Raw genomic sequence first — 23140 nt, 5'->3', positions numbered from 1 at the left:
CCAGTAGATGTTCTACCTTGTACCGAAGAAAAAAAATGGTTAATCAAGCAAACAAAAAAAAGTTGGAACAGTAAATCAAGCTTATAAAATACTAAACATCCAAACTTACAATTCGTTTTATTTTTCTTATTTTTTCCCCCAGTCATTCGAAAAAGGAAAAGAGTTTTTCTCTTATTGATTATTAATATTATATCATATGCTTTTGAGGGGAAGTAGTCATCAAAACCAACAACAATAATAATTAAAGATGTCCCATCAATTCGACGCTGAAAAAGCTAGAGCTGATGCAGTTGTATCAGCTGGTGATAGAAGAAGAGCAGCTTTAGCTGAAATTGATGAAGCTAAATTCTCTTGGTTCCATGCTAAAGCCTGTTTAGTAGCTGGTAAGTCTATCTTTGCTCTTCAACCAAATCTTATAATTCAACCAAGCTAATGATTTTTATGGTTTATTCTAGGTGTTGGATTCTTTACCGATGCTTATGATATTTTCTCCATCTCTATTGCTGCTACCATGATTGGTTATGTTTACCATGCCGGTGGTAAAAATACCTCAAATCAAGATCTCGGTATCAAAGTCGCTCATTCTATCGGTACTTTCTTTGGTCAATTACTTTTCGGTTGGTTAGCCGATCATGTTGGTAGAAAGAGAATGTACGGTTTCGAGTTGGTAAGTCTATCATAGTCGCCACCAATCGTGTGATTGCGGAGTAGTCGCTGATAATTGACCTCTTTAAACCATATTCTACAGATGATCATCATTATTGGTACTCTTGGTCAAGCCGTTGCCGGTCACGCTGCTGGTATTTCCATTTACGGTGTTTTGATCATGTGGAGATTTATCATGGGTATGGGTATCGGTGGTGATTATCCATTATCAGCCGTTATCACTTCTGAATTCGCTGCTAGAAGAATCAGAGGTCGAATGATGACTGCAGTATTCGCTTCTCAAGGTTGGGGTAACTGTAAGTGGCGTTATCTATATCCAAGTCAACTATAGGAATCTAGCTTATCTCGTGATACTCTTTCCTTAGTCGCCTCCGCCATCGTTTCTGTTGTCTGTATTGCCGCTTTCAAACACCAAATTGAAAACCAACCAGTTACCAACATGAAAGCTGTTGATCAAGTTTGGAGATTAATTATTGGTATTGGTTGTGTACCAGCAGTCATTGCTCTTTACTTTAGATTAACTATTCCTGAAACTCCTCGATACACTATGGATGTTGAAAGAAACATTAAACAAGCTTCTCAAGATGTTGACACATACCTTACGTCAGGTACATATGTCAATGATCCTATCCACAATAACGAAAGAGCCGAATTACCTAAAGCAACATGGTCAGATTTCATTCATCACTTTGGACAATGGCAAAATGGTAAAGTTTTATTCGGTACTGCTTGGTCATGGTTTGCATTGGATATTGCATTCTACGGGTTAGGTTTAAATTCTACAACCATTTTAACTACAATTGGATTTGGTTCATCAACAGCATTAAAAACTAAACAATTAAACATTTGGCAAACTTTACATAATGCTGCTGTTGGAAATATCATTTTAGCTGTTGGTGGTTTAATTCCAGGATACTACTTTACATTCTTATTCATTGATTCATGGGGTAGAAAACCAATTCAATTAATGGGTTTCACATTATTAACTATTATTTTCGTTATAATGGGTTTCGGTTATGATAAAATTTTATCAACTGGATCAGGTAAAAAAGCTTTCGTCTTTTTGTATTGTATGGCAAACTTTTTTCAAAATTTCGGTCCAAATACAACAACTTTTGTTGTACCTGGTGAAGCTTTCCCTACAAGATATAGATCTACAGCACATGGTATTTCTGCTGCATCAGGTAAATTAGGTGCAATTGTCGCTCAAGTTGGTTTTTCAAGATTAATTAATATTGGTGGTACAAATAAATTTTTGAAACATATTTTAGAAATTTTCGCTTTATTCATGTTAACAGGTATATTTTCAACTTTATTATTACCTGAAACTAAAGGTAGAACTTTGGAAGATTTATCACAAGAATCTCAAGATCATTTCGTACATGATTCAAATGTTGGTCCATATCATCCTGCTCAAAAACAAGGTGGTTCAACAACTTCTGAAGAACAGGATAGAGTTGCTGCAGAAATTTAAATATTGCTACGATCTTCAATGTCCATTTTCCATTATACTACTTTAATCTCCCTTTGAAAAATCCTTTAATTCTCTCTTTATATAGATATATAGCATATCCTGAAAATGTTGTCTTATAGCAACAAATCCTCATGTTTTTTGACTGTTGATAGAGGTCATGCATTCTGATTGACGATATAGAAGGTACATGGTACAAGCGATCGGGCAGAATCTTGACCACATTCAAATGATTCCATGATTTAACATGTTCGAACTATTGGATTATTTCATATGCATTCATATAATACAGACATATCGAACGTGATCAATTCATTTACCAGAAACCTACAACGTAATATGACCTAATTGTCATTCCACATGACTTCGTTCCTCCTTCGGTCGACCTTTTCTTGAGAAACTATCAATCTTTTAACTTGCAGTTGTTCTAACCCTCTTTAGCAACGTTTTCAACGGCTTGAACGAAGATTTTCATAGCTCTGTCAATTTCTTCTTCGGTTACAGTTAAAGCAGGAATGAACCTAATAGTATCAAATGCTGAAGTAGTCAAAACCATTAAATCATTATTCAAACAATATTCTTGTACACGTTTACCAATATTTTTAGGTATTTTAGTATCAGAAGAAACACCTTCTAAAGTACATTTATCTGATGTATTTCTAAATTCCATTGCAGCCATTAAACCCATACCTCTAACTTGTGAAATTAAATGTTTTGTCTTTTCACCTGATGCTAAACCATTTAAATATTTAAATAATTGTTTTGATCTGACTTCAACGTTCTTTTGAATATCACCTTGTTGATAGACTTCTTGTGCTGCTATACCTGCTGCACATGCTACTGCATTACCACTATATGTACCACCCATTGAACCAACATCTAATTTTGAAAATATTTCTTTGTTTGATGCAATTCCAGAGATTGGGAATCCATTCGCAACTCCTTTAGCAAATACTAAAATATCAGGTCTTAATTCAGGTACTAATTGTTCAATTGCAAAATATGATCCAGTTCGGAAAAATCCTGATTGTACTTCATCAATAACAAGTAAAATGCCATGTTTGTCACAGACTTGTCTTAAGTGTCGAAGGAAAGCAGGCGGTACAGGTACATAACCACTATGAACGAGAGAAAAGGATCGGGCAAAATTAGCTATTCATCTCTAGATATGGCTTGAATCACATGTCTTGAATGATCACTTACCCTTCTCCTTGAACAGGTTCGATGAATATAGCAGCAACGTCTTTAGGGTTTACTTGTTGTCTTAGGATTAAGTCGAGTTGATGTTCGGCTAATCTTACAAGCTCTTCTTCAGAAGTCGAAGGTGCAACACCAAGTTGATGCCAGTAAGGGAAGGCAGAGGAGAAGACTCCGGGCTATATAAATAAAACACATTAACTGAAAATCCATTTCATTGGGTAGCCATAAAGGTATAGATATTGATCAAAACTAAACTTACCATTAAAGGACCTGTACCTTGAGTGTAAATAGGTTTTGATCTAGTTAAAGCACCTGAACCCATTGTTCTACCATGATAAGCACCTGAAAAAACGATCATATTTTGTTTACCTGTAGCTTGTCTAGCAACTTTGATAGCAGCTTCAATAGCTTCTGAACCCGAGTTCCAGAAGAAGAATTGATCTAAAGATTCATGTGGCATTGCTGGAATTAATTTATCGATTAATTGTAAGTATGGTGCATGGAATGAAATTGAACATTGTAAATGAACTAATTCGTTAACTTGAGCTGCGGCTGCTTTGGATACATGAGGGTGACAGCTATAGTCGATCGTACGCTTAATCAGTGAATATTGCATCTTTTGTAACATAATCATGTTAAGAGGGGAATTTAGTGTGACGAATAAGCAAAGCAAAACTTACTGTCCAAGATTAGTTACTCCGATACCAGCAGTAAAATCAAGTAATTTCTTTCCATCTGCGGTATATAAATCTAATCCGTCACCTTTAACAACTACATGATCTCTTAATCTACCTAAACCATGACAAACATGATCACGTCCAAATTCAGCCCATTGAGCAGCACTTTTAATTGCTGCATCTGAATTTGAATCGGATTGTTGAGGTTGTTGAGCAAAAGCTGCTGAAGCAGGAGTTGTAACTGAAGAAGAGATAAAGGCTCTTCCTGGGATACTTGCAATAGGTCTGGATACTCTAGGAAGAGCTCTTAATGAGGTTGAAGCGAATCTTGACATGTTTAGAGTTGCCTCTGAAGTAAAATGCAAGAGTTGTTAAGACGTAACTGAGATTTTAAGTATTCCTTGAGTTATATACCGTGAAGTCTTTTGTTTTTTGAGTGGTATATAGGTTGACTGGACTGACTTATTCAGAAGCTAGAATTATACGATACTCCCAGTATAGTTTCGTCCTCTTACTTGATTTGATCCGTGTGATACACAATTGATTGGCGTTGTCGAAAGGATGTCAAAAAAAAGCAGAGAAAGGGCGTAAAAGTAGTATGATGATTGATGAAGCTAATTAAGTGCGTATCTATTTCCATCTACTTTGCTGTATCTACTGTAAGTTATCTATAGCTCAACAGTGGGTTTATCTCCCCCCTCGGGGTACATACCGGTACTATGACATACCGCTTAATATATTTTTTGGGTGCCCAATGGGATTCACGTCTACTGACATGCGTCGGCTAACTTATACTTATAATTGTATCAGGAACCGAAGCCAGTAGTACTAGTTGACCCAAATATAGAAAAGATACAGTAGTCATAATAACGAGATCAGAAGAACAGACCTCGCTTAGAATTTATAATTAATCAATCTTCGTAATCTCCAACTCTGAATTTATCTGACCTTTTTGACCAAAATCTCAAATATATAAATTCCTCATCATAATTATTTGACCTTTTTTAAAGAGAATTTTTGAAATGAATATCAGCAAACCAAGGAATTATAACATCGTCTGAACTCGGTTGAAGTGGTTGGATCACACGTTCAACCGCCTTTCCTGATAGCAATAGCCCTTTATCATGCAATCAAGTCCAAATGGTGATCACCCCCCGAGCATCAAACGTACACGGAAACAACAGATCTAAGGGAGTCAAAAAACCAAGAATCCGAAAACCTCCTTTGGGCGCAACAACTAAAACTAATAAAATTGGTCATCACAACCATCAAATCAATCAAACCCCCACTCTACCATCTTTTCGGAAGCAATTTGTACTTTCAAGTGTCCTTTCCTTACAGGCAACTGATAAGACCACTCACTAACATGTGAATTACATAAATAGCTTATTCTGGTGAGAAGCATGCTTGCTGGAAACCCCTTATTTACCATGCCCATGCTGAGCGTTCTCCTTTCGATCATGCAGGACCTTTGTATATACGCATGTGACATTGCGCTCTGGCAGATGCTTGACATTGCATATCAACTATTGGTGCGTAAATTGAACTGACATATATTAGACAAGAGCATCAAGTTACCTGGATTGATATTCATCGCTAATGCATAAAATCTCTTCTCTAATTATATGATACGAAAGGCTTCTATGATACAGTATTTTCTATTAAATAGTATATTATACTTGAGTTGTCTTCTTCTGTTCTGTGCGATTCTCCTTTTCCAACTAATTTGTCTATAATAATGCAAATTAATTTGTCTATAAAATCCTCAAGTCAACCAACTATAACGTTTAGAGGCATCTTAGGACCAAGACTTCTCAGCCTTGAACCATTGAAACTTATTCTCTTTCTCTTTTACGCTTTGGTATAAATTGATTCGATACCAAAACCACAATCTGTTTTTTGTCCAGTTTGAATTTGATCTTGTGTAGAATCGTAGCATTGACAATCATATTCGAACTTATCGTTATCACCATCGTATTCTGGTCTAATCACAATTGTACTCGATGAGTTTGAACAATTCTTTAAGCATTCTATTGGATCTGATGTGGAGAAATTCGATGTAGATGGTGTTAAAGGTGGTAATACACATTCTGAGAATTTATAGGTTGAGTGTAAATATTCGACCTATCGAAAAGAAATGATAAGCTATGTACACTTCGCTATTCAATGTTCACTGATTAAAATACACTGTAACCTACAGATGCATCATCTTGTGATCTACAATTACCCAACTCATCGGTAGCGTAAACTATCTCATCCGATGTAGGTGCATCTGCTGAAGAGGAGCAATAACATTCTAAAGTATCTTGTCTGAAAAATGCTAAATCATGTTGACTCGATGAGGATGAACATGTTACCTAAAACAAAATGGGGGATGATCAGTACGAGCTTTGGATCAATGCTTATTCGACTCATATGGAACAGAGATATGGTAGTATATATCGGGAACGAATATATACTCACACTGCATTCTTCCCTACTTGATGCATTAACAGCTATACTTTGAGTCAAAGAAGGTATTTTGGCATCTTGGACACATGCTATGAATACTGGAGAACCACCTGATACAGCTGCTGGCGAGGAAGCTGCTGCGTCTTGTCTAGGTAAAGAGACTGCTTGAACGGCTGCGATGGTAGAAAGTAGTATTATGGGTAACATATTGTGGTTATTAGTTTAGGTGTAAGTTCCTGTGTTTACTATATGATTCACTTATTTTAAGAATTAGAGAGAAAGAAAAAGTGAAAGATGGATTGAAGTGTACGTATATATATGTATCAAGATATCTTGATGAAAAATTGCTTCAGCTGACGTAGACTGACTTAATCTTCCATTCAAATATTCTTATTTCCAAGCCATTTTAAGTATAGATCCTTTCTTTAGCAGAATCTACCTCAAATAATTTATATTCCGACATGACACAGCATGACGTTGATCACCCTCAAAATGTGAGTTGGCGCACACCCATACCTTAACTGGATAAGGCAACCATGTCAATTTATAATTCAAGCTAAAAGATCAAAACGATTCACTTTTTAAAAGAGGAACATGATAGTTCCAGGGAAAGTGTAAAAATAGGTTGATTGGCGAGCGATTTTTATGGGATGTCTTTCGGGTACTTTTACCGGGATGCGAAATCAATATTCTCTGATCATTACCATTATATTATTGCAAAGCTTGATAATGTTCACTATGTTACGAGATTGGTTATGCTATATAATAATACATGACCTAATATAAGATTCAAAGTTTTGTTTCCGCTGAAGCACTTCAAAACATATGTATTATATTATAAAAGTCTAACTCTACTCTATAACTATTGTTTTCCCAGCAGGTAATACACAAAATTGGTCTTCTGTGACATCTAATTTCTGTCTAGCTAATTCTAAATCTAGTGGTGGTTTATTATCTGAGGGAAGTACATTAGATGACATCAGTGATCAAAGTACTGTTAACGGGAGGTAGGAACCAACGAGGTTGATAGAGCGGAAAGCGGAGGTAGGTAAGAAAGGTACATTAAGGGGTAAACTCACATGCTTCGTCACTCATTAACCATGTTCCCCAATGAACACCTACACTCTTCCCTACTTTCATCTGTAATGCCATTCTAACAGCACCCTCAGGATCTGTATGCTGTAAATGCATATGCCATCTAGGTTCATATGATCCTATAGGTATAGCAGCTAAATCTATTGGGCCTAGAACTCTTCCGACGGCGTGATACAGGGTAGGGGAATATCTGTAATGGACCAATATTTGATCAATCGCTCGTTAGAGCATACTTGGAGAAGATAGAATGCGTAGATATCACTCACCCAGTATCACCAAGATGTATGAATGACTTGGGCTTTTCACTGTGCGATTTTACGTGGAAAGCTGCCCATAATGTCGCATTGGTATCTAAAGGGGATCTAGCTGACCAATGCTATAACACATGGCTATCAGCTTGATTTTGCCAAGACCAGAGTCGACTATATTTACAACGACTAACCATGTTGGGAACAGCCGTTATCGTAAACTCCTTATCCTTTTGACCTGGTCTTGATAGGGTATGTTTGGTTTCTTGCCACCAACTAGATTTGAAGTAGGCATTAACTTCTGCCCTTTCCATTTCATTTTGCAAGCCAAGGATAATGCGTGAATGCATAACACTCACTCTAATTCTGTTACTCTAGTCACACCGAATGAACGTATGAATGGCCCCACACCTGGAGGTACAACCCATTCGCAACTATCACCTAACTCTTTGATAGCTTCAGGATCAAGGTGATCGAAATGACTAAGAAAAGATTTGCGTATTAGCTTAAATCAGCGACTTAGAGCCAAGAGTGGTCATTCTGGAGAGAAGCTCAAGATTATTCGCCTTAAACAGCATAAAACTCACTTATGCGATACTAAAACCACATCAACCCTTTTCAATTCACTCAATTCACATGGACTAGGTCTCAATCTCTGTGGTGCTATACGAGATGGTAAAGTTCTATCTGACAAGGCTGGATCGGTAAGGATTGTGAGATTGTCTAGAGTTACATATGTGGTTGATTGACCAAGCTGTTCATACACCGGATCGTCAGTTATCGCTCTGAATGATGTAAAGCAAATGATCAGCTTACCCAAGTGCAGGTCAACTTGTCAGTTACGGGGACATCAGACCCTCCACTTCCCGGGCTTCTATACGTTGTATCGGGTTTTCCAGATGATACGGGGTATATCGAAGATGTTGTTGAGGGATAAAGTAATGAGAAATCCGGTCGTTCAAGTGGTAAATCCGGTATAGGTCTTTCAGGAGGCACACCTCTGAATAATTTGACGTTTTATCAGTTATCTTGCTAGAGCCTTCATCAGTAAGACACTCACCCGTTATAGAATAATTTCAGAGTGATAGTTGATATTACAATTTTCCATAATGCCCATTCCTAGATATATAGTGCATGTCAGCTATTCTATTATGCCGTTCAGTTCAAAGCTAATCGATATGACTGACCCAAGCACCTTGTTCTCTCCATTCCACATATGGATTCCAATACCTTCCTGCAAATTTGAGACTGGAATATCTATGAGGCCACGGCGAATAATACGGCTTATCAGCTTATACCATTCCCTTTTCAGCTCCCAGCTACATCACAGCTAACCTTTTCTTCAATGCCTCTCTTTCAATCTCTTCAGCAGGTTTACTAAAATCGGAACCTTCTCCAGGTAGACGAGACAATGTTTTTGCCAATTCGTCATTACGATCTCTAATATGAGATCGCCGTATCGTATCGGTATATGCTATATATCACTCCTTTATTAGCTCAACTACCGTATATAAACTTTGTAGGCTACTTTATACAGATAGAATAGACTGGAAACTCACCATAATACCCAAGCCAAGCACCTGTCCATGCTACAGGTAATATAATAACAGCCCTTTTTAGGCCGTATAAGCCTGCCGCATACATCTTTAGCTATCGAGCTAGTGAAAGATTAATGTTGATCGAGCGTCTGACTACTGGCTCATTTGATAAACGGTCTTGCTTTTCCTGTAATTTCTGCTAAAGCTTGAATCTCCTCCTTTACCTTTGGAGTAACTAATCTATTCTCTAGTCTAATCGGGAATCGCGATGATACGGTATATGCTTGCACGATCAGGTAATGTAGAAATGGAGACATCTCAAAAAAATCGGTGATCTGCAGAAATTACAGTTCTAGTTTTGTTATGGTGAGTCATACCCACGTGGCAAGGCATACACCCAATATATTGTATTCCAGCAATTTGTAACCGGCCGATTAAATCGTGTATTTCCGTTGGATATTTCAAAATATCTTCACCTCGATGAAATCATCAAAATTCCTTTTGAGACTATTTTGTCCATCTTTTCTTTTCATTCTATTGATAAGGGAATAGATCAGCTGTATATTGAACGAAAATGAGTCGATCAACGACAGTAATAAGAGATGCTTTTAGAACGAGTACATCCTCATTAGCTGGACCTTCGAGATTCAGAACCGTAACACCCCTGACAACTTCTTTGCCCAAATTCCAATCATATTGTCCAAAACATCATCAATATCAATACTATTCAACTACTAGCTCTATCTCAAATGCAAGTTCTTCTCAACTTATACAGAAACCACAACCACATCAACATCCTGCTTTTGAAACTTTATCAAGCGAATTATCTTTAACACAACCATGTTTTGGTGCCAGAGGTGATGAAGTGGAATTATTAACTTCACCTCAAATGTTTTATGCTAGATTGCTAGAAATGATCAAAAGAGCTAAAAGGAGGATATTGATAAGTAGCCTTTATATAGGTGCTGAAGAAGGAGAATTGGTATGTTCATACTCACCATCCCTATATTTGCATATAAGCTGAATCAACAGAACTGACGCTATTATATGTAACATAATTCAGGTTGATTCGATACGGCATGCTTTATCAACGAATCCACAATTACGTGTAGCTTTCATATTGGATTATCATCGCTCAACTAGATTATCTAGAAATTCCTCTTCCTCATTGCCGCCTTCAACTGCTCATCTATTGTTACCACTGGTTGAAGCGTTTCCTGATAGATGCGAAGTATGGCTGTATCGTTCACCAAAATTAAGAGGATTAATGGAGAAAATAGTACCAGAAAGATATGATGAAGGCTGGGGTACATGGCATGGAAAATGGTATGGTGTAGATGATGAAGTGTTGATAAGCGGGTAAGCTAAAAACTTCGCTCAAAACAAAAAGGATTTTAGCTGATATGCTTGTTTATTTCCGATATTTTAGAGCAAATCTCGCTTCATCATACTTTACGAATAGACAAGATAGATATATACATTTTAGATCAAATCCTTCATTATTATCATATTTATCATCTTTAACTCGATTGTTCACACAATATTCATATTTATTACATCATTCACCACCTGCACATATATCACCAACATATACAGTACCTTTACCTAATCTTGATTCAAAAGAACAACATAAAGCTTCATTAATATGGCCAAGTGCATCAATTCATCCAAGAAAATTCTCTACACATGCATTAGCGACTTTGACTGCATTTCAAAATTCATGGAAAGCTTCAAATTCAAGTAGATCAAGAAGAGTTGATATAGATACTTGGTTTTGGCCTGTAATTCAATCAGGTGTTTTAGGTTTAACAGAAGAAGAAAAAAACTTATCAAAAGTCTGGAATGCTGTTAGACAGAGTTTTGAAGGTGATGAAGAAAATGGTAGAGTCGAAATCGATTTAACTTCAGGATATTTTGGTTTATATAAAGAATATAAAAAAGAAGTTATTCATTCTCCAGCTAATGTTAACGTTATTGCTGCTAGTCCGAAAGTGAGTAATCATCTGCCATCGCAATCCTACTTCTATCTGACAGACTCAAGTGAAATTCATTAACGCTGATCGTTCCAAATCTTGGCAGGCAAACGGATTTTACGGTTCGAAAGGGTTTTCTAGATTGATACCCGAAGGTTATACATTATTGGAAAGTAGATTTCATAGAGAAGCTGTAAGGAAAGGTAGAGAATGGAATGAAGAAAAAGGTACGGGTGTAAGGTTGAGAGAATGGGAAAAAGAAGGATGGACATATCATTCCAAAGGTTAGTACAAACGTTAAGATTTCAACCACTATTCGTAACTAACGTTTGTTTGTCTTTTTTTGCTTGATTAGGAATATGGTTATCGCCTTCTTTACCAAAATCAAATCCATTTTTCACATTTATTGGATCATCAAATTTATCTACAAGATCATTAAATTTAGATACAGAATTATCATTATTAATGATGACTTCTTCACCTTCTTTGAGAAAAGCTTTAAATCAAGAAGTCAAATCCATAAATAAAGATGCTAAAGATGTTGGTGCAGATACATGGAATTCTGAAGAAAGAAAAGTTAGTTTATTAGCTAGAGTTTTAGTTGCTTTAGGAGTTGAAGGAATGTTATAGATATCTGGGAAATATATCTTGCATCGATCTCAATATCATAGCAAACAAAAACCTCATCATCACATCTGTTTATGCATTGTCTGTATGATTTATGCAGTATCCATGGTATAAAATATAACATTAATATGAAAGACATGAATTTACGTAAAATGAGATCATTGCTGAAAGATTAAATAAAAGATGGTTCACGCGCCGTTGCCACCCGTCATCGTTGAATTTCAGGTCAATAACCATGATGCAAAAGTTATTTCACGATAATAATTTATTCATCTACTGTGACAAGCTTCATTCATTCCAATATACTGATAGATTAGTTCAATCACCAAGTGCTGTAAGAGCAGAAAAAGTATGAGCTTTTGAGCTCACGGTACGAAAATATAACCGACATAACCACAATTCACTGTATACATCTTCCGCTTCAGCACTCACATTTCAATAAAAATGCTACGAAAACTTCCCATAACAGCTAGACCGTACCTGTATAACCAGAGTCGACCTACAATAATAGCTCGTACAAGAATAACGCCATCTGCAAGACATGTACATGTCAGAGCTATATCATTCTCCTCGATACCTAGAGCTATGGCTCGAGCTTTTAGGATACCGGCTTATGGTGCTGCTATAGGAGCAGGTGGTTTGGGTTATGCAAATTATAAACTTGAAGGTTAGTTATTTCTGCCATCAATCAATATCATCTGGCTTGGGTTGTTATCGTTTCACTCGGGATATGGTCCATATGTCGAAAACAAAGCTAAATAAAGTTATATCTTCATAACCGCAATATAGGTGTTCGAACTGCTACTTCAGAAATACTGTCTAATGTTTCCGATAAATTCTCTTCAGCATACAATAGCGCATCAGATGGACTTTCATCTGCAGCGGAACTCGGTGCTACACTAGGTGCACAGTTACAAGGTAGATTATCGGAAACGAATAATGGTATTCAGGATACAGCCGAAGCGTTTAGGAATGGTACGAAAGAATGGTGGGATGCATTTACATCTCAATTCGCTAAATCATCGGAAACACAGAACAATTCAAATTCAAGTGAATCAACTGGAAGTAGTGGTAGTAGTAGTAATAAAGACAATAAATGGAATCCAGGTGAAGGACCTGGTGAACCAAAAAACAATGGTAACAATAGTGGAGAAGAAGCTTTATTAGGCTTAGTTGGTGCTGCAACTGTCAGTTCTGCTTCTTCAAGGGATGAAAAGGCAACAGATCCATTCAGTTCTGGGGATGAACATCAATTGTTACAATTAACTAGAAAATTAATAGAAATCAGATCAGTTTTACTAAGTGTTGATCAAAGTGAAGCATTACAATTACCTTCAATAGTCGTAATTGGTAGTCAAAGTTCAGGTAAAAGTAGTGTATTAGAAGCTATTGTTGGACATGAATTTTTACCTAAAGGTGATAATATGGTTACAAGAAGACCTATCGAATTAACTTTAATCAACACACCTTCAAACAAAGCATCATCATCATCATCGAGTCCAGCAGAATATGGTGTTTTTCCAAATATGCCTGGAATGGGTAAAATAACTTCTTTCCAAACAATACAAAAGACTTTAACAGATTTAAACCTTTCTGTCCCACCTGAAATGGCAGTTTCAGATGATCCTATTCACCTACAAATCCATTCACCACATGTACCGGATCTAACTTTGATAGATTTACCAGGTTATATCCAAATCAGTTCAATGGATCAACCTGAACAATTAAAAGATAAAATATCAGGTTTATGTGATAAATACATTAGAGAACCAAATATTATCTTAGCTGTTTGTGCGGCTGATGTCGATTTAGCAAACTCACCAGCTTTAAGAGCAAGTAGAAGAGTAGATCCATTAGGCACTAGAACGATAGGTGTGGTAACCAAGATGGATTTGGTCAAACCAGATCATGGTGCTACGATAGTTAGAGGTGAAAGGTATCCTCTACACCTTGGATATGTGGGTGTAGTATGCAAAGCTCCTCCTACAAGTGGAGTCTTGAGGACAATCAGAGGAGATAAGGAAAAGCCAAACGTTACTGGAGCGGTATTGAAGCGAGAAGAGGAGTTCTTCGGAGGTGAAAATGCTAGATATTTTGGTCGAGATCAGAAAGTAATGGTTGGTACAGATACTCTACGACGGAGACTTATGGATGTTCTGGAAACGAGTATGTCATCGAGTTTACATGGTATCACCAATGCCGTACAGCTAGAATTAGAAGAAGCTAGTTACCAATTCAAAGTACAATATAACGATCGACGCATAACGTCAGAATCATACATGGCAGAAACGATCGATGCATTAAAAGCAAGATTCAAAGAATATACAGCACAATTTACGAAACCTGCCGTTCGATCGAAATTGAAAGATATGTTAGATGATAAGGTGATGAATATACTAGAGAAATTATATTGGGATGATTCACGAACATTGGAATTGGGTAAATTAAGTGAAGATAAAAAATTAAACGATTCTGAAGATTTATTAAAACAGGATACATATTGGAAATATAAATTAGAAACTGCCAGTTCATTATTAACTAAATCTGGTGTTGGTAGAGATTCTACAGGATTAGTATCTGAAGGATTAAGACAATTAATTAATGAGATTTCAAAAGGTGAACCTTTCACATATCATCAATCATTATCTGAAAAAATCATTGGATTTTCACATGGTATATTAAGAGAAAGAATTGGATTAACTTCAGATCAAGTTGAAAATTGTATAAAACCATTTAAATATGAAATCGAAATTGATGATAGAGAATGGGAATTAGGTAGAATTAAATCAGATTTAAAATTTAATGAAGAGATTAAAAGATGTGATAATAAATTAAATCAAATTAAATCAAAATTAGGTGGTCAAAGAAAGATGAATGCATTAATTAAACATGTAGCAGAATTAGAAAAATATGAACAAGAAAAAAGAAATAGAAGATTTTCAAATCCAATCAATAATACAGAAAATGACCATGATGAAATACAGGAAGAAGGTGCACCTGTTTTAGATGCTTATAGATATTCACCTGCGCAAATAATAGATGGTAAGTCAAATATCGTTCCTCCTATAACTGTGTTTTTCCTCAATCGCTGACTTTTTGAATTTCCCATGCCCTTCCAGGCCGAGATGCTTTATTACTTTCTAATCGATTATCATTACTTAAAATACGTCAACAAGCTATAAAATCACGTAGATGTAAATTAGGTCCAGATCAATCAGCTTTTTGTCCAGAAGCTTTTTTAGCTGTAGTAGCAGATAAATTAGCTTATACAAGTACAATGTTTATAAATATTGAATTATTGGAACAATTCTTTTATCAATTCCCAAGAGAGATTGATTCTAGAATATTATATGATCTAGATGTAAGTGGTAGAACACCATTACGATAAATCAGAATGCTAATTTGATATATATATATATATCATGTTTTCTGGTGTTATAGAGAGAAGAAATAGCTAAATTTGCAAGAGAAAATCCTAAGATCAAACAACATCTAGATTTACAGGAAAGGAAAGATAAATTAGAATCGGTGAGTAGAGTTAAATCTCAGTTCATCTCTGGGGTTTTCAGGATTCAGTAGTCATGATTAAATTTATAAAGGGGAAAGCTGACATCATCGATATTCGCTCATTACCAGGTTATGAGATCATTGCAAAGTTTAGTAAATTTACAGAAAGATGCTAAAGGATCATCTAATGCTTCAACAAGAAGAGACGGGTTGTTCACCAAATTTTTTTAAATTCAGCTCACGATCAATCTCACTTGATACTCGTTTTTTCGTTAAAAATTGATTTACGCCTCTCATGATTATGTATAGTATGTATATCGGATAATGAATAAAATATGAATCACTTGAAAATATTATACATAAATATTATGGTAGATACATACTGTATTAATTATACAATTTAATGGCGATGATAACATACATCCCAAGGGGTTTTGTAGGTGACAAAGCTGACGTTGTTTTGAATTTGCTACTGACCCGATGAGGTGTGATCTGAGATTTGGTTTTCCATCGTGGCGTTGCTTGATACCATCTCTGATTTGTAATTTTGTAAGACCGGTCTAGGAACAGATACATGATGAAAGAAAGATTATATTGATAGTGGTGTGTAAGAACCGAAATCTTTTCGTATATTTTGCGAAAAAGATAAATACTTACGTGTTGACTTAACAAGTCATAGTCAACTGACTTGTATCCCGCTTCTATGATGAATTCAGTGACAATCTTCTTTCTTTCAGGTGTCCAGACTTGTGGTTTGTTTTTTCCATTTGAATGTCCACCTTCGGGTTTGACTTTCTTCGGTGATTTGTTAGGTGTGTAGTCGAATGATCTTCGGATTCAGTGTATCTCTTAATAGCCTGTTGTCGTCCTGCTTCTTCGAGTGCAGGAGGTGATGGTGTTTCTGAATGAGATCGTTTGAGCATTTTGTTTTTGCTTTGTATTGAAATGCTAATGATTGATATGCGTATAATCTAGCTTGTTGGTATTGTGGGTTTGAAGGATATATTGTCGAGTGGCAAGGGAAACTGCAAATGATTAATCATGAAAGAGCAATACACCTAAAAGGGATCCTTGCGAAGGTGGTATAGTCATACATGAAACAAGTATATTGATTAGAGGGTATGTAGTGGGCTTCGAAAGGTAGTTTACCTTGACCTCAATAAAAAAAATGATGGAGATCGTGAGATTCCATGATATTCTGGCGGGTATACCGTATCCTCCTTTACCCCTTGATCTTCATGTCGGTTGATCATGTCGATGAGCTGACGAGATGCAGTAATCGTTATAGACACTCGACCAGTCTTGTAAGATCAGCTCCTGTATACATTACAGGCTATGAACAGCTTCGATTCGAGTCTCTTTTGTACTGGTAAGTGTATATCAAGTCATCAGTATTCGTAATTGTCTTATAAAGCAACAAGATCAGGCTTGATATAAAGTAGAAAGTAGATACAAGTCCTCACTTAACGATAATCTTGCACAAAACAAGATTTTTAGTTTAGGGGATATATCGGAAAGATACAGTCACAAACATACATACATTCATACATACATACATTCATACATATACACACACACATACACACACGCAGGGATCGGAACTAGCTTATTTATCCTGTAGGTATGCTTGGCAGACTTGTTCCGCAAATGATAAAACCTCTTGATGCAAAAACATCATTCAGTAAGAAACCAAATCCAAAAACTACAGCACCCGGGATTCCCAAGTGGTCCCCCACCTTGGTACTAACCGAGCGATAGGCAACTTAACTGCGCCGAGCAGACGAGAGGCGGTGTTTTATACCTTCTATGGCCGTAGATGAGATTTTTCGCCATTTCGGATTAATATCATCGTATAGCAAATGTTGGTGACTAACCCAAAGGATGCCATCGAGGATTTAGGGTATTTGACTGTCAGCGTGTGTGTGCGTGTTTGTGTTTGTGTGCTCGTCTGTGCGCTTTACCAGAGATAATTTCCGGGCGCATAGGATAATATCTATCTCCGCTGAAAATGACTACAAGTATGAGGTCGACAAAAAAGAGCCTACATAGTGGTCTGTAGTCTATCATCTGGAAAGCGTTCACCGGTTTATCGTGATAATCGAATACTGCAGACATCAGTTTCCTCTCTGACATTGTGTTGGTGGAAACTCGAATCAAGCTGCCTTTACGAGGCTATTTCTTGAGATCTCCTAATATCTTTTATATGCTCACCTCATCTGACGGTACGCCTGCCTTTGATCGATGCACTGTATTTCTTGTTTACTTTGCAAAGAAGGATCGTTCAAATCTCACAAGCAAAAAGACAAAGGTGAAAGTGACTGAGTTACGTAAAGCATGGAAGTTCTCGGAATGTATTTTTTGTGTTGTGCCGGTACCTTGATCGGAAAAGTATTTTTATCAAAGTAAACAAACAACCCAACCAGACCTGACCTACCTTACAACTCATGATGATCGATCATATACAAAGCAAACACCGTGAAAATACATATGGGTTGTTCAAACTGCCTAAATAACTTGGCCCCCACGCGGAGCACGAGTCGCCGACGATCAAACATGTCTCTTTTGATATTTGAAGGCTATATATTCCAATAGATGGACTTTCTTTAAACGCGATTGACTTTTAGAAATTTTGAACAAATGGATAGAAACTGAAGCCACTTACGAAGTTAGTCACGCTCATTGAGAAAAACAGCCCATACTGTTCAAGATGTGATTTTGACCTCGCCGAACCAAGGTTATTTTCGAGTAAACATCAGTCAGGCACAGAAGGTTAAAATCAACGTCATTGCGTGCTATCGGATATACAGTTGAGATGTCTCATTCATTGGAATCAATCAGTGTTCGTGACTAGTGATTTTAATCAATTACTTCTTAGTTCTCTCCATCAATTGATTAAACTAAAGTTTTACGTGGTTTTATCTTATCGAACAGTAAAGGTACACCTGACTCTACTTCTATCAGATCCGCAACCATATCATACTGTTGATGTTCTGAATGTTTGTTTACATCTTGTACGTCATTGTTTATGTTCTTCGAAGTTATCTCGTCATGTATCAAAGCAAAGAACGCCGTTCATCCCAGCCTAGTCCGAGCGCCGTCATATATTGATGACTGACGAGTATACAACATGAAGTTCCCTATGTCGGCCTTTCCAGCCAGTTTTAAACGGCATAAGGCAAACCTGTGATTTAATCAGAAATATGTATCGTCTCATTACCAAATACATTACAGGATCCAAGCTCATTTACATTATGAGGGATTTAATATTAGACCAGAAAAGTTGTTTACACCTGCCGTTATGATTGATTTTGTTGGACTAGTCCTGTTGTACTATATTGTTTTGATTGTTTTGTCTTTTGGAGATGGCTCAATGGATTAGATTCGACCGCATATTGGGTGCATTTCAAATCTCGTAATGATCCATATACTACACGGCTTGTTTACATTCCAAGTAAACAATTGTATACTGTAGATACAATTCCTCATGCTCACAAACAATCAAAATAATGCATATATAAACCCTTCTGAATGTTCAGGTTTATCGTTTTCTTTTCTTCATCCCAATCAATCATTCCAATCTTCTCAACAACTTTTCTTACTTTTCAATCACTTAATATAATTAATAGGTCTCGACCAACCCACATTCATTTACTTCAACAAAAACCCAAACAACAAATCAACCAACTCAATCAAAATGAAATTCGCCGTCGCCTTTGCTCTTTTATCTGCCATCTCTGGGTACGCTGCTCCTGCTAAACGTGCTGTTACCGATACGTGAGTTGTCTTTCTTCTTCTTGACTTTTCCTCTTAAACTCTATTACATGTACATCTTTTACTAACTCATCTCCTTGATCACTCACACAGTGACATCCTTCAATACGCTCTTACTTTAGAACATCTTGAAAATGCTTTCTACCACCAATACTTAGGTCAATTTGATCAAGCTGCTTTCCAAAAAGCCGGTTACCCTGACTGGGTTAGAAACAGAATTGAAAACATTGCTGAACATGAAGCTCAACATGTAGCATTACTTTCTGGTGCTTTAGGTTCAGCTGCTACTCAACCATGTACATACCAATTCCCAGGTATCACTGATCCATCATCATTCTTAGCTACTGCTACATTAATTGAAAATGTTGGTGTATCAGCTTACTTAGGTGCTGCTTCATCAATCGTTGAAAAAGCTTATGTAACAGTTGCTGGATCAATCTTAACAACTGAAGCAAGACATCAAGCTTGGTTATACTCTTCAGTTGAAAAAGGTCCAGCATGGTCAGGTCCTGAAGATACTCCATTAGATTTCGATGAAGTTTACTCAATTGCTTCAGCATTTATCAAATCTTGTCCAACATCAAACCCAACTTTACCAGTTAAAGCTTTCCCAGCTTTAGCTATTGCCGATGATGGTTCAATTACAACTTCAGCTTCAACTGATGGTGCTTACGTTCAAGTTATCGCTGGTCTTACATCAAACACTTTCCCAGTTGTTAATGGTAAAGTTCAAGGTCTTCCAAAAGTTCAAGGTATCTCATACGCTGTCCTCACTTCTCAAGGTAACAACACCTTAGTAGGTGATGATAACATCCTTGCCGGTCCAACAATCTTCAACAGACCTTTCAACTCAAAGACCTCTAACCCAGCTCCAGCTTTCTAAACCGCCTCAGCCTATTCAGATAAGATAGGAAAGATTGATCGATCGATTGATTGATATGGACATTATTGTTTGATTTTCGTAGACTGTAGCTTTAATTAGCCCCACGGACTCTTTTTATATATATATTCGATTATCTTCGTCATCGTCATCATCCTTATCATTATGTATGCGTCTTTTCGCTTAACGATATTATAAAATGTAAGAATGTAGAATTATATACTGTAACAACTATGTATTCTATTATTCGTCATATCGGATGCGTTTCGATGTCCCATCCAGTGACATTATGACAAGTGCCACCATAGAGCTTCCTCTACTGGTCTTCAAGTACGACAATATTTGACGCGACATGCTGCTCTAACTGATTTATATTTTTACTTTCTCCTCTCTCCTTTCTCCATTCTTTTCAATAAGCAAAATCATTGAGTTATCCTTTGCTTAGAGATATGCTCACTGCCAATCAGCTGTCTCAACTTCCATGCAACTTCAGCTAGCCGGGGGAATCAGATTATCGACGCAGATTCACATCTACTCACGTTTTTGCCTAAATCTCGGCAAAGTGACAAGAATCTTTCGCTAATCTCATCGACAACTATTTGCGCAACATTTCGATGCTTTGGTCAACAATAACCAACAGGTGGTGACACTATGAAGGGTTCAAAGTTCCTGTATCCAGCTCTTTTTAAGACTGTAATACTACCTCCACTGTTATTCTCTTTAGTAACAATTAGTTTACCTCAACTGTTTAACGGATTTTTTTTCCTAAGATTACTAGGATATATTTTATCATTTCCCATAACCTACGTTATCCGATCACATATATCTGTATTCCTATCAACACGTCAAGCTAAATCTCTAGGAGCGATAGATATACCTAGAGTTAAAGGAAGATGGCCATTAAACTTAGATATCCTAGTTGATTGGGCTAAATCAGGTTCGGAAGAAGAAGTAGGTAGAATGATGGTTTTACTCTCTAGAAAATATGGTAAAACTTATAACACTAGAGTACTAGGTGAAGATCAGGTGAGTGATTCTTAATCTGATATGAGTTATCAATATATTTGTATTTACATGTATCTTCCTGACTCGGCTAGACTAAACTAATCAATAATGTCTTTTAATATAGATAATATCATCAGATCCTGCTGTATTGAAACATGTTCTACTAGAAGATTTCGATAATTTTGTTAAAGGTGATAAGTTTAAAGATCGTGCAGAAGCTTTTCTAGGTGATGGTATTTTCAATTCTGATGGTGAAAGATGGAAATTTGTGAGTAAATACTTTGACCCATCATGATTTATAGAGGGGAGTAGTATTGTTAATGCTGAACTACTGTTTATAGCATAGATCACTTATGCGACCTTTTTTTCATACTTCACATATATCTCCAACCTTATTCACCCCACATATAGGAAGGTTCCTATCTAGTCTACCTATAAATGGCGAACCATTTGATATTCAGAAAGAATTAGGCAAACTAGCTTTGGAAATGGCTATTCTATGGATGACAGGAGAAGATATATCTGAAAACAGTATCAATAGCGTAACTTCGTCAGGGTGGGAACAAGCCAAGAAAAGTCTAGGAGGTGCAATGACACAGGCTCAGAAAGTAGTTGGGAAAAGAGTAAAAATTGGGACTATCTGGGTAAGCTAATTGCTGAAATTTTATGGCGTATCCGGACGATTAGCTTACGATAAAGACAATATCCACGCAGCCCCTGTTTGAGCTTACACATGATCCGCTACTTGACCCCATGGAAACGATTCGTACATTCTTTCAACCAATTGTTGACAGAGCCATCACACGTGAGAATAACAGACAAGGTTTAGAGGACAGCGAAGATGAGGATATGCACTTCATTGACCGTTTGTGTGAAGCGACTGATGGTATGTTACATATATCAACTGTATGGATCGGGTCATATGCTTTGGAGCTGATGAACCAGGCAGACACGAAATTGATTACAGATCAACTCATTAACGTCCTTCTTGCTTCTAGAGACACAGTGAGTATAGGTTCCCGCAAATCCACCTATACGTGAAATTCTAACCAAATTTTTAGCTGGCTTCTTGCTTGACTTTCTGCATTTATGTGTTGTGTCTGCATCCTGAAGAAGGTCGCAAGCTTCGAGACGAGATACGGTTTGTAGCGGGTAACGGGACAGTGACTAAAGATGTTACGCGAGAAATGAGATACTGTATGTCTGTATCCACTTAAACCCATGAGATACGAAATACTGATGTAGACAACAGGTCGAGCATACATCAATGAGGTTTTAAGGCTTTATCCACCAGTTCCGTTGAAGTAAGTATCTCCAGGCTGCTCATCATATTTGCCCTCTTGACTGATAATCTGTCTCAGTATCCGTCGTACTCTTCGTCCATCACTTCTACCTTCCTCATCAGGCGGACAACCGATGTATATGCCTGGTAGTACCTCTATTATACTAGCTACTATACTTATGCAGCGTGATCCTGCTGTATGGGGAGAAGACGTGAATGATTTTCAGCCCGAAAGATGGGTAGGAGACGGATTAAGCAAAAGAGAAAGGGAAGGTTTTATGAGTTGGAATTATGGGCCAAGGATGGTAAGTTGTCATTATGGTCGAGAGTAAGGTATATTGAGTTGATCTGAGCTAATAACTGTTTCCACACATCATGTTCAGTGTCTAGGTCAACCATTCGCTTTAACTGTAATCAATACATTTCTCATTTTGCTCTCGCGACATCTTGATGATATGGAAAAAGCGGGTAAATCATTACAATTTGCATTGGATGCTCAACCTCAAGGAACAGCCATGCCTTTATCTTGGCAGACTATCGAAGGCAGCGATGGCAGAGCAAGAGATGGCCGGGATAGGATGTGGGTTGTTGCGGATGTGGTTTTGGCTATCAAAGTGAGTTCAGGTCGAGTATCGCTATCAGTTGCTCAAAAGTGCTGACCAGTATCTGAATTGTATAGGGTGGACTATGGGTTCGGTTCGAGAAGGACGATAAAGATGAATGATGAAATGAGTGTGAACTGTCATCAG

At 37.0% G+C, this 23140-nt stretch overlaps 8 protein-coding genes and 1 non-coding gene across 9 annotated transcripts; 5 read left to right on the top strand and 4 right to left on the bottom strand.

The window, feature by feature from the left end:
* Positions 1–247: 247 nt before the first annotated feature.
* On the top strand, positions 248–2140 carry L201_001022 (phosphate:H+ symporter; the record flags this gene model as incomplete). The annotated part of the gene is made up of 4 exons (XM_066216815.1): positions 248–383; positions 456–667; positions 749–962; positions 1032–2140. The coding sequence occupies 4 exons, from the start codon at positions 248–250 to the stop codon at positions 2138–2140; spliced, it is 1671 nt and encodes a 556-aa protein (XP_066072912.1).
* A 424-nt stretch (positions 2141–2564) lies between these two features.
* L201_001021 (uncharacterized protein) lies at positions 2565–4349 on the bottom strand (the record flags this gene model as incomplete). Its single annotated transcript, XM_066216814.1, has 4 exons — positions 2565–3255; positions 3341–3513; positions 3597–3915; positions 4018–4349. 4 exons carry the CDS (start codon positions 4347–4349, stop codon positions 2565–2567), a joined length of 1515 nt encoding a protein of 504 aa, XP_066072911.1.
* A 1516-nt stretch (positions 4350–5865) lies between these two features.
* L201_001020 (uncharacterized protein) lies at positions 5866–6672 on the bottom strand (the record flags this gene model as incomplete). Its single annotated transcript, XM_066216813.1, has 3 exons — positions 5866–6138; positions 6213–6371; positions 6478–6672. The coding sequence occupies 3 exons, from the start codon at positions 6670–6672 to the stop codon at positions 5866–5868; spliced, it is 627 nt and encodes a 208-aa protein (XP_066072910.1).
* A 644-nt stretch (positions 6673–7316) lies between these two features.
* L201_001019 (uncharacterized protein) lies at positions 7317–9452 on the bottom strand (the record flags this gene model as incomplete). The annotated part of the gene is made up of 11 exons (XM_066216812.1): positions 7317–7420; positions 7545–7750; positions 7827–7936; positions 8003–8084; positions 8168–8290; positions 8396–8562; positions 8625–8808; positions 8869–8927; positions 8996–9065; positions 9144–9282; positions 9368–9452. The coding sequence occupies 11 exons, from the start codon at positions 9450–9452 to the stop codon at positions 7317–7319; spliced, it is 1329 nt and encodes a 442-aa protein (XP_066072909.1).
* Positions 9453–9920: 468 nt separating this feature from the next.
* L201_001018 (uncharacterized protein) lies at positions 9921–11949 on the top strand (the record flags this gene model as incomplete). The annotated part of the gene is made up of 5 exons (XM_066216811.1): positions 9921–10328; positions 10410–10705; positions 10776–11337; positions 11426–11603; positions 11675–11949. The coding sequence occupies 5 exons, from the start codon at positions 9921–9923 to the stop codon at positions 11947–11949; spliced, it is 1719 nt and encodes a 572-aa protein (XP_066072908.1).
* A 441-nt stretch (positions 11950–12390) lies between these two features.
* L201_001017 (uncharacterized protein) lies at positions 12391–15684 on the top strand (the record flags this gene model as incomplete). The annotated part of the gene is made up of 5 exons (XM_066216810.1): positions 12391–12613; positions 12736–14988; positions 15066–15307; positions 15388–15474; positions 15583–15684. 5 exons carry the CDS (start codon positions 12391–12393, stop codon positions 15682–15684), a joined length of 2907 nt encoding a protein of 968 aa, XP_066072907.1.
* A 1469-nt stretch (positions 15685–17153) lies between these two features.
* On the bottom strand, positions 17154–17268 carry L201_001016. Its single transcript, XR_010725541.1, has one exon. It is a non-coding gene; the product is annotated as a 5S ribosomal RNA (ribosomal RNA).
* A 1879-nt stretch (positions 17269–19147) lies between these two features.
* On the top strand, positions 19148–20107 carry L201_001015 (uncharacterized protein; the record flags this gene model as incomplete). The annotated part of the gene is made up of 2 exons (XM_066216809.1): positions 19148–19227; positions 19318–20107. The coding sequence occupies 2 exons, from the start codon at positions 19148–19150 to the stop codon at positions 20105–20107; spliced, it is 870 nt and encodes a 289-aa protein (XP_066072906.1).
* Positions 20108–20755: 648 nt separating this feature from the next.
* L201_001014 (uncharacterized protein) lies at positions 20756–23115 on the top strand (the record flags this gene model as incomplete). Its single annotated transcript, XM_066216808.1, has 10 exons — positions 20756–21130; positions 21234–21377; positions 21451–21753; positions 21824–21995; positions 22059–22114; positions 22171–22306; positions 22362–22413; positions 22471–22696; positions 22775–23005; positions 23071–23115. 10 exons carry the CDS (start codon positions 20756–20758, stop codon positions 23113–23115), a joined length of 1740 nt encoding a protein of 579 aa, XP_066072905.1.
* Between the last annotated feature and the right edge of the window lie 25 nt (positions 23116–23140).

Source organism: Kwoniella dendrophila, chromosome 1 (assembly GCF_036810415.1).
Source record: "Kwoniella dendrophila CBS 6074 chromosome 1, complete sequence".
In the NCBI taxonomy this organism is placed as follows: domain Eukaryota; kingdom Fungi; phylum Basidiomycota; class Tremellomycetes; order Tremellales; family Cryptococcaceae; genus Kwoniella; species Kwoniella dendrophila.
Note: the sequence above shows the minus strand (reverse complement) of the source record. Positions and strands in the feature narration are given on the sequence as shown.